Genomic DNA, 11041 nt, shown 5'->3' on the forward strand with positions numbered 1-11041 from the left:
ATACAAAAAATAACTTGAGGAAAACATCCCATCTGGAGTTCAGGGCTTCCTGCCATTGTGCTGCGGGAGGGGCGGGAGAGGCAAGCGCTGCACAAACACACGGGCGCGCCCTTCACCCCAGTCAACACCAGCGTCTTTTATAGACTCCAGAAGGGAGGTTTGCTCCCAGGAGCCGGCTTGCAGCCTCCTCGGTGAGTAACCACCCCTCTTCCTCCATTGCCCTACTCTCCAGAGGCAGACGCTGACCTGGCCCCAGCAGTGAGCCCAGTGCAGTTGCACCCCGTTGGGACTGGGCTTTTCTTTCAAGGACAGTCTCAGACCTTCTTGGGGAGCCCCAGAGGCCCCCTGCCTGGGTGCGGCAGCTTGGAGAAGCTGACAGGCCACTGGCCCAGGTGCGCCTGAGTCTAGTCCCATGTCTGCCCCTCGCTCAGCGTGCGGCCTTGGCTACGTCATGGTCTTCCGCTGGGAAAGGGGGCAATGCACCTCCAAGGGCTGGAAGGGAAGGCCTACCGTGCCTCACAGAGGTGCTGACTTTTATTTTTCCCTGTGGGTGCTCCCCCCACCTCTGTCCTGAGGCCCCGCCCCCTCCCCAGGCCCTGCCCCGCCCCCACCTCCTCCCGCCTCTGCTTCGCCCCTCCCCCAAGACCTCCCCCACCTGCCGCTTGCTGTTCTCCACCCTCCCCCATGTGGCTCCCACCAACGACCAAACAGCTGAGGCTGATGGGTGCTAAACACCCACCTTTTTTTTTTTCTGTGGGTGCTTGAGCCCCGGAGCACCCACGGAGTCAGCGCCTGTGGTGCCTTGTGTTGTTAGGAGTGATCCCTGAGCTCTCCTGCACTGGGCAGGAGGGACTTCCCCAGGCGAGTGCTTCCCGACCCAAACGGGCTGGGACTGTACTGTCAGGGCGAGAGGAGGGAAAGTGCCTTTGGCGGCTGACTCGGGTTGATGTCGTTCTCCTTCTGCAGAGCATCCCCTGGCACAAACATCGCGCCCTCCTTGCTCCTGGGCTGACTGCCCTGTGTGCCGGGTGACTGTGGGTGATCTCCCTGCAGCCTGTATTCTGGATTTAAACATAGCTGTTCTGTCACTCTTTCCCCTTCCCGGAAGCATGGCTGCTTGGCTCCCCGGCCTGTATCTGGGGTCTTTATTTCTTCTTCCTGGACCTTGTATTAAGATAGACTTTCCCCTTTGGCCTGCAGAGCCCTTTGCTCCGCCCGCTTCTGCTCAGCCCCTGGGCAGTTCCTACGCCATCACCAGCTTTGGTGTCCTCATTTGCTCATGGTTGAGTTTACACCAATGAAACACCCATTAGAGAAAGGGCACGTTACCAGACTTTATCCCTGGTGCAGCAGTCCAGAGTCACGTCAGCACACGAGGGAGCTCTGCCTGGAGACTGACATGTGCACCATTTCTAGGACGGCCAGACAGCGAACCCCCGTTTGTTGCAATGCTCCTTCTTTCTCTTTGGCTAAAAGCCGCGCCACGGCCCATTCCACCCGTGGCCCATTGAGATACACTGTGCTCATTGCCAGCATGTCCAGCCCAGCCCGTGAGCCTGAGCCTGCTTCAGGGAACAACAGAAGAACTTCTGATGCCACCACACGGGGCCTATTTACCATGGTTGTTACCGAGCAGCTGACATTTCAAGGCAAACCTTCCAGTTTTACACCATGACTCTTGACGTCACTGCAGTGCAGTTACTCCTGGTGTACACCAGCGTGAGTAGAGAATCAGGCCCTCTGTTTAGATAAATACCAAAACCTCCTTATTTACCGTGTTTCCCACCCGTTCACTCCATGTGCTTCATTGCTAAGTCACATTCGCATGTAAAAATAGTGTCACTGGCCATTAAGAGTTTCCGATACTCCTCTGCTTGCTCCCTGCTTGGCATTACGTTGCATTAACATCATCCTGTCCTGGAGATGTCCCAGCAAGTTGCTGTGTAGATGACTACACTACTGCCAGCCAAGGACTCTCACATGAGATGGGGAACAAGCCCTTAGCAGCAGATGACCCCCCCCGACAGATACATGGATGGTGAGGGAGGGGGAAAAGGGCTGAAATTGAACAATGAGCTGTAGTGCTCTCTTGACACCCCCATCTCTGAGACCCTTGCCCAAAAGACGGCCAGGCCCTGCAGCCTGCATATGGGAACAAATCCTCAGGCAACTGGGGAGTCGTGTCCCCTCCCTACAACCTGGGGTGGTCTGCGGAGCCAACACAATGGAATAGACTCTGCAAAGAGCCCACACCTTCCCCTCTGGGCACAAAAGGATAGGAAAGGACCAGGTAGTGTCCTGCAGACAGTGAGGAACGCCGGGCCTGATCCTGCTGCCCAGGAACCTCATAAAGCAGGATCAGTCTCTCCCTCCTCTTCTCCCCCTCCCTGCCCCGCCCACAGGGTTGGGAGGTCACTGTTCCAGCCAGCCACAGGCTTCCATGGGGAGTTGCCATTGGCCTGCAGCCCAGCATCCCTGATCCATATCATGGTCTCATGGGGAAGCCAGAGGGCATGGCCCCAGGAGTGACAGCTGGACCCAGGGGGGCACAGTTCACTGTGGGTCCTGCTGACTCGGGAGAGCCAGGGCTGTGATTGATTCGGGGACCGGGTTATCTTTCCCCTTCAGACATGGATAAAAAGGGCAGACTCAGCACCGTGCCCCAAGCACGGCAGGGCTTCCTCCAAAGGGCAGCACATGGTAAAATAAACAAGGAAGAGGAGCCGCTCCCAGTGATGAGAGCAGGGAACATCTCAGCTAATAGCTAGCATCCTGCCAAGACCCCGGCCCTCTCCCCCAGGCCCAGACTGAGGAGCTGCAGCTGGGGAAGCGCCACCTGGGGACTCCGGAAGGGAAGCATCTTTTGCAGGGCTTTCCTTGAACAAGCCTGTTTTTGTTGGGTGTATGGGAAAACAGCCACTGAGCCCATCATGTGTGCCAAACAAGCCCAAGGGAGGGAGACACTGCTTCCGGAGGCCTCCGAGATCCCGCTGGCTTTGGGGTCCCAGACTATAATGCCAGGGACTTCATGTCCATCAGAATCATTCTGGCTACAAGGATCAGGACTCAGCAGCCATTGCTGGGTGGGGGGCAGGTTTTCTAAAGAGCTCAGCTCCCACGTGGGCATGTCAATAAGTGGCCTGTGCTGCCTATCCAAGAGCTCAGGGCCTCCACTGGATAGAGGAGGAGAGATGGGTATTAAGGAAAGAGAGAGAAACTACAAGGAACTAAGCATGTCGGGTGCTGAGCTCTGTTCCCATAGCTAGGATGTGCAGGGCGCTGTACGGACACAGAAAGACCTGCCCCCAGGAACCCCTAATCTGGGACAGACGGCAAACCACCCTGAGATGCCGGTGATGGGCAGGGGCCCAGGAGGGAGGGAAGGGGCTCCCAGCCCTTCAGGGCAAATGCATGAGTTAAGTCAACTTGTTTAGAGAAGGTTAGCAAAGCTCCACCAAGCAGGAATAAAGGGGGCATAATAACCCCATGCTGTTCCTGTCGTTCAAAGGCAGCAGGGGCACATGGCTTTCATTCCGGGCTTGCTGCAGGCCTGGGCTGGAGTCTGGATTTTAATTGCTCCCTACAGCCAGGGTCTGCTTTTATGCAGCAATGCATTTACTGAATTACGGAATACATGTGAACTGGTCCCCCAGGGCCAAGAAATAACCAGAGAGTGAGAGCCGCACCGCGCCGTCCCGCGGAGGAGGGAGCGGAATGCTAACAATGGCTATGCATCACTTTACGGCTTTGGGGGCCTGATTTTCAAAGAGGGGGGCAGTGATAACCCTAAATGACCAGGCACAATGGACTCCAGCCAGTGCTCTGTTCTCAGACAAGGTGGCACATACAGGTCCTGGTCCTGCCACCAGAGACATGGGGCTGGCAGGATCATCCCCGGTGAATCCGATCGCAGGACCGGGGCTGTGCACGCTATTGGCCTGAGTTTCAGAGGGGCTGAGCTCCAGCAGCTGCCCTTGGAGGGCATGAGAGCCAGCGGTGCTGCGCATCAGGCCACAGTTTGCACGAGTGCCTTCAAGGACCTGCTGCAATCCCCACAATGTAAAATTCGTGACTAATCAAATCTTGATGGCAAAAGCAATTAAGTCCAAAGCCAGGTCAAACACCAACACACCTCCTGCCCCTCCCCCCACCGTACCAAGCCAACCTAGCCATTAAAACTCCAGTAGCCAGGCACTAGGAATAACAGACTCCTCAGATCTGGGGCCACGCCTTGTAGAGCGCCCCCTAGGAGTGCTTAGCATATGAACAAGGAGAAGGCTCCACCCAGCTTTCACTAACCATTTGCTCTAATCCTTAGGATAAAGGCTCCAGAAACAGATTTATCTTCTTACCAGCCACCTTCCCCTTATCACCCGGATCCTGGGGCTGGCAGCCCTTAGCAAAACACTGACCAAGGAAAGAAAAAACCCATGTGCTTCTCCCAGCGTTGAGAAAACACATTAAGGCCTCGGGTCCCCGGGGACGGAAAGGGAACAGCAACCCTTTCCTCCCTGCAACAGCCGGTCGAGGAGGGGCTGGACCAGCATGCACTTGGAAGGCAAGCAGTCCTTCTGCATGTGGGTGTGATGAGTGTATGGGAAAGGGCAGGACACAGGTTGTGTGTGGCTAGTTGTGTGTTGGACGCACTAAGTTGTGGGCGTGCTGTATGTGCAGGGTTATGGCCTTGCCCACGCCAACCTTTTCCCTCTCAAACCCCTTAGCACTGCTGCCTCGGTTCAGATGGGAGCAGGCTTGGTCAGAAAAGGGGTTGGAACCACAGCCCTGTCTGCAGTAATTCTCCCCAGCGCTGCTCCTGGCAGAGCTGAAAGAGCAGTGCCGAAGAGGGGAAACTGTAGGGCAAAAGGCTAGTTTAGATACAGTCTCTGTGTGTGTGATCGGGGGAACGTATATGTGGAGCAGAATGGGGGGGTGTATCTGGGTGTCTGTGCCGTATGTACATATGAAGTGTGTGTGTGAGACAAGGGGTGTTGGAGCCCATGTGGCGTGGTTTGGGTGGTTGTACACTGTACGCGTGCCTGTGGGAAGCTGGAGAGTGTGTGTGTGGCAGCTACCTGCTGTGTGGGGGGATCAACAGCGGGAATGAAAACGTGTGTGGGAGGGGGTTGAATGCACCTGTGTGATGCGGGGGGGCGAGTGTATGTGTTGTGGGAGAGGGGAGAATGGGTGCGCCTTGGAGTGGGTGTGCGGGAATGAGTGGGTGTGCTGTGAAGGGTGGATTTGTTTGCTTGTGTTGGGAGATGAATGTGTGTGTTATGATCTGTCTGTGTGTGTGTTATATTGTGCGGAGATATCAGGGTATGTGCTGTGTGTGGGTATGTGGGGGAGGATATGAGGGTATGTGTTGTGTGTGGGTGTGCTATGAGCATTTGTGTTGTGTGTAGTTGTGTGATTTCTCAAGGTTATATATGTAAGACTTCCCCATGGCAGAATGTGTGTGTGTGTATGCGTGTGTGTGTAAGACAGAGAGAGAGAGAGTCAGTCTAAAGGACAGTATGTGTGTGTATGTGTGACTCCCGTGGCAGTGTGTGAGTGTGTGACTCCCGTGGCATGTGTGTGACTCCCGTGGCAGTGTGTGAGTGTGTGACTCCCGTGGCATGTGTGTGACTCCCGTGGCAGTGTGTGAGTGTGTGACTCCCGTGGCATGTGTGTGACTCCCGTGGCATGTGTGTGAGTGTGTGACTCCCGTGGCATGTGTGTGACTCCCGTGGCAGTGTGTGAGTGTGTGACTCCCGTGGCATGTGTGTGACTCCCGTGGCAGTGTGTGTGTGTGTGACTCCCGTGGCATGTGTGTGAGTGTGTGACTCCCGTGGTATGTGTGTGACTCCCGTGGCAGTGTGTGAGTGTGTGACTCCCGTGGTATGTGTGTGACTCCCGTGGCAGTGTGTGAGTGTGTGACTCCCGTGGCATGTGTGTGACTCCCGTGGCAGTGTGTGAGTGTGTGACTCCCGTGGCATGTGTGTGACTCCCGTGGCAGTGTGTGAGTGTGTGACTCCCGTGGCATGTGTGTGACTCCCGTGGCAGTGTGTGAGTGTGTGACTCCCGTGGCATGTGTGTGACTCCCGTGGCATGTGTGTGAGTGTGTGACTCCCGTGGCATGTGTGTGACTCCCGTGGCAGTGTGTGAGTGTGTGACTCCCGTGGTATGTGTGTGACTCCCGTGGCAGTGTGTGTGTGTGTGACTCCCGTGGCATGTGTGTGACTCCCGTGGCAGTGTGTGAGTGTGTGACTCCCGTGGTATGTGTGTGACTCCCGTGGCAGTGTGTGAGTGTGTGACTCCCGTGGCATGTGTGTGACTCCCGTGGCAGTGTGTGAGTGTGTGACTCCCGTGGCATGTGTGTGACTCCCGTGGCAGTGTGTGAGTGTGTGACTCCCGTGGCATGTGTGTGACTCCCGTGGCAGTGTGTGAGTGTGTGACTCCCGTGGCATGTGTGTGACTCCCGTGGCAGTGTGTGTGTGTGTGTGTGTGTATTCACACAAGAGGGATCCTCCCCTGCGGCGTGTGTGCATTCCAAAGGCACCATGTTATCATAAGACTCAGAGACAAAGGCTCCCCACCCCCCGCATCCCCACAGCAGGGGTGGCTGGGCCCACAAGGTGGCTCCTACCAATGCCAACAGATCACCCCAAAGCTCCCCTCCTCTGCGGGTGGAATTTTAACTCAGCCCCTCCAGCACCTCACTGGTGTCTAGGGGATCCGGTACGTGGGGTGTCTATGGCCAGGGAGTAAGGTGGGGGGTGACCTTGTGTTGAGGGTGAGTGCATGTGGCTGTGTGTTGCCTGTGGAGGGAAGGAGTGTGTGTGTTGTTGCTTGTGTGTGCGTGTGCTGTTGACACCGGGGCACGTGTACCTGCGAGCTGTTGTTGCTGGGGGTGTGTAGCTGTACACTATTGTGTGCGCCTGCTGCCGAGGGTGGGGGTGTGTGCAGCCCGCTATTATCGCTGGTGTGGGTATGCGCACTGGTGTCCGGGTGTGTGCACGCTCTGTGGTGTGTGCTCCTGTTGCTGCTGTGTGTGTCTGTGAACCTGGGCTGGTATTGCCGGGGGGCAGTGCCGTCAGCACTGAAGGGGGCTGGCTGGAGCCACCGCACTCGCCTCTCAACCCAAGCGAACAGGAGCCCACCGTGTTCCCTTCTGCCTCTCCTCAAGCTTCGCTCTGTGATGGGAGGCAGGGGGTGGGGGGGACACGCTGGAAGGGGGGGAGAAGCGATGTGCGGGGGCAGGCTGGGATTCTGGATGGGGACAGGGGTGTGCGGGGGGGGCAGGGGCTGGGAGTCTGGACCGGGGTGTGCCTGGGGCGGGGGGGGGGGCTGGGATTCTGGACGGGGCAGGGGTGTGCGGGGGGGGGCAGGGGCTGGCAGTCTGGACCAGGGTGTGCCTGGGGCGGGGGGGGGGGGGGCTGGGATTCTGGACGGGGACAGGGGTGTGCGGGGGGGGGCAGGGGCTGGCAGTCTGGAGCGGGGTGTGCCTGGGGCGGGGGGGGGCTGGGATTCTGGAGGAGGGCAGGGGTGTGCGGGGGGGGCAGGGGCTGGGAGTCTGGACCGGGGTGTGCCTGGGACGGGGGGGGCTGGGATTCTGGACGGGGGCAGGGGTGTGCAGGGGGGGGCAGGGGCTGGCAGTCTGGAGCGGGGTGTGCCTGGGGCGGGGGGGGCTGGGATTCTGGAGGGGGGCAGGGGTGTGCCTGGGGCGGGGGGGGGCTGGGATTCTGGATGGGGGCAGGGGTGTGCGGGGGGGGCAGGGGCTGGCAGTCTGGAGCGGGGTGTGCCTGGGGCGGAGGGGGCTGGGATTCTGGAGGGGGGCAGGGGTGTGCCTGGGGCGGGGGGGGGCTGGGATTCTGGACGGGGGCAGGGTTGTGCGGGGGGGGGGCAGGGGCTGGGAGTCTGGAGCGGGGTGTGCCTGGGGTGGGGGGGGGCTGGGATTCTGGAGGGGGGCAGGGGTGTGCGGGGGGGGGGCAGGGGCTGGGAGTCTGGAGCGGGGTGTGCCTGGGGTGGGGGGGGGCTGGGATTCTGGAGGGGGGCAGGGGTGTGCCTGGGGCGGGGGGGCTGGGATTCTGGACGGGGGCAGGGGTGTGCGGGGGGGGCAGGGGCTGGCAGTCTGGAGCGGGGTGTGCCTGGGGCGGGGGGGGCTGGGATTCTGGACGGGGGCAGGGGTGTGCGGGGGGGCAGGGGCTGGCAGTCTGGAGCGGGGTGTGCCTGGGGCGGGGGGGGCTGGGATTCTGGAGGGGGGCAGGGGTGTGCCTGGGGCGGGGGGCAGGGGCTGGCAGTCTGGACCGGGGTGTGCCTGGGGCGGGGGGGGGCTGGGATTCTGGAGGGGGGCAGGGGTGTGCCTGGGGCGGGGGGGGCTGGGATTCTGGAGGGGGGCAGGGGTGTGCGGGGGGGGGGCAGGGGCTGGGAGTCTGGAGCGGGGTGTGCCTGGGGCGGGGGGGGCTGGGATTCTGGACGGGGGCAGGGGTGTGCGGGGGGGGGCAGGGGCTGGCAGCCTGGAGCGGGGTGTGCCTGGGGCGGGGGGGGCTGGGATTCTGGAGGGGGGCAGGGGTGTGCGGGGGGGGGGCAGGGGCTGGCAGTCTGGAGCGGGGTGTGCCTGGGGCGGGGGGGGGGCGGGGATTCTGGAGGGGGGCAGGGGTGTGCCTGGGGCGGGGGGCAGGGGCTGGCAGTCTGGAGCGGGGTGTGCCTGGGGCGGGGGGGGCTGGGATTCTGGAGGGGGGCAGGGGTGTGCCTGGGGCGGGGGGGCTGGGATTCTGGAGGGGGGCAGGGGTGTGCCTGGGGCGGGGGGGCTGGGATTCTGCAGGGGGGCAGGGGTGTGCCTGGGGCGGGGGGCAGGGGCTGGCAGTCTGGAGCGGGGTGTGCCTGGGGCGGGGGGGGCTGGGATTCTGGAGGGGGGCAGGGGTGTGCGGGGGGGGGCAGGGGCTGGCAGTCTGGAGCGGGGTGTGCCTGGGGCGGGGGGGGCTGGGATTCTGGAGGGGGGCAGGGGTGTGCCTGGGGCGGGGGGCAGGGGCTGGCAGTCTGGAGCGGGGTGTGCCTGGGGCGGGGGGGCTGGGATTCTGCAGGGGGGCAGGGGTGTGCCTGGGGCGGGGGGGCTGGGATTCTGGAGGGGGGCAGGGGTGTGCCTGGGGCGGGGGGCAGGGGCTGGCCCAGGCCAGCCCGGCCCCCGGGGGTGGGTCTCCGGCCCCGCCGCAGCGGGGGGGCAGCGGCGGGAGCCCCCTTTATAGGCGGCGGGCGGCGGCGGCGGGGCGCAGTGCGGGGCCATGGAGGAGGCGGCGGCGGAGGCGCTGGGCGGCGAGCCCTACTATTACTACGGGGAGGCGAACGAGAGCGGGCCGGGCGCGCAGTGCGAGTGGCCGGCGGACTGGGAGGTCTCCTTCTCGCTGCTGCCCGTGCTTTACATGCTGGTCTTCGTGCTGGGGCTGTCGGGCAACGGGCTGGTGATCTTCACCGTGTGGCGGGGCCCGCGGGCCAAGCGCCGCTCCGCCGACGCCTACATCGGCCACCTGGCGCTGGCCGACCTGGCCTTCGTGGTGACCCTGCCGCTGTGGGCCGCCTACACGGCGCTGCGCTTCCACTGGCCCTTCGGCTCGGCGCTGTGCAAGCTCAGCAGCTACCTGGTGCTGCTCAACATGTTCGCCTCCGCCTTCTGCCTGGGCTGCCTGAGCTTCCAGCGCTACCTGGCCGTCGCGCGCCCGCTGCCGCGCCCGCGGCCCCCGCGCCCCCGCGCCGCCGCGCGGCTGCCGCTGGCCGCGCTCTGGCTGCTGGCCGGCCTGCTGGCCCTGCCCGCCCTGCTGCTGCGCGACGCGCAGCCCGGCGCGCCCGGCAACCTCACCGTCTGCGACATGGACTTCAGCGGCGTGGCCAGCCCGCAGGCCGAGCGCTACTGGCGGGGCGCGCTGGGCCTGGGCACCACGGCGCTGGGCTTCCTGCTGCCGCTGCTGCTCATGACCCTCTTCTACTGCGGCATCGGCGCCACCGTCAGCCGCCACTTCCAGCACCTGCGCAAGGCGCAGGAGAAGCGGCGGCTGCTGCGCACCATCGCCACGCTGGTGGCGGTGTTCGCCCTCTGCTGGCTGCCCTTCCACCTGCTCAAGGGCCTCTACGTGCTCAGCGAGCTGGAGCTGCTGGACCTGCCCTGCGCCTTCCTCGGCCTCGTCGCGCTGCTGCACCCCTACGCCACCTGCCTGGCCTACATCAACAGCTGCCTCAACCCCTTCCTCTACGCCTTCTTCGACCTGCGCTTCCGCGCGCAGTGCCGCCTGCTGCTGGGGCTGCGCCCGGCGCTGCGCGGCCCGGCCGGCTCCGGCTCCGGCTCCTCCACGCTCAGCGCCCAGACGCAGAAATCCGAGCTCCACTCCCTGGCCACCAAGGTGTAGCGCCCGCGGAGCCCCGCGCCCCAGACTGACGCGCGGCCCGCCCGCGCTGGGTGAGGCGCCGCCGGGAGCTCGGCGCGGTTCGGCTCCGAGGCGGCGGGATCCGCAGCAGCAGCCCCGGCTCTGGCCGCTGCACCCGCTTGGTCCCAGCCGCTGCTCGGGGGGTCCGGGTTCCCCGCCCGCCCGCCCGGCGCTCCCTGCCGGTTTGATTAGGGCCGGGAGCCCCCGGAGCTGGGCTGGTCCCTGCGGGAGGCTCCGTCCCTGTAAACCAATAAAATAGTTTTTCAGGAACTCTGCAGCGCTGGTCGGATTCTTGGTGGCGGCAGCGCTGGGGGGGTCCGGTGCGGGGCTGTGAACGGGGGGTCCGGTTTGGGCTGTACAGGATCCGGTTTGGGAGCGGGGCTGTGCTGGGTCCGCACGCAATAACCGGGCAGCCCCTGGGCAGAGAATTCCCCCATCCTTGGGGCGCAGCGAGGGGAGGCTCCGGGACTGGGGGAAAGCCCCGGGCTGATCCCTTTCACCTCCCAGGCGAGGGAAGGGTGCGGGGTCCAGTCCCGGGCTGGTCAAGGGTGGGTGCGGGCCGAACTGCCCTTGCCACTTCTGCTGACGATGGAAAGAGCTTCCCTGCCGGGGCAGCCCCCCCCCCAGTCCCCCGCAACAATAGCGGG

General features: G+C 63.2%; 1 protein-coding gene across 1 annotated transcript; it reads left to right on the forward strand.

Annotated features, from left to right (window-relative positions):
* Window positions 1-9259: 9259 nt before the first annotated feature.
* LOC140898574 (apelin receptor B) lies at window positions 9260-10664 on the forward strand. Its single transcript, XM_073312561.1, has one exon. It carries the CDS (start codon window positions 9261-9263, stop codon window positions 10374-10376), a length of 1116 nt encoding a protein of 371 aa, XP_073168662.1. The 5' UTR covers window position 9260; the 3' UTR covers window positions 10377-10664.
* The last annotated feature ends 377 nt before the right edge of the window (window positions 10665-11041 follow it).

Source organism: Lepidochelys kempii, chromosome 15 (assembly GCF_965140285.1).
Source record: "Lepidochelys kempii isolate rLepKem1 chromosome 15, rLepKem1.hap1, whole genome shotgun sequence".
Taxonomy (NCBI): domain Eukaryota; kingdom Metazoa; phylum Chordata; order Testudines; family Cheloniidae; genus Lepidochelys; species Lepidochelys kempii.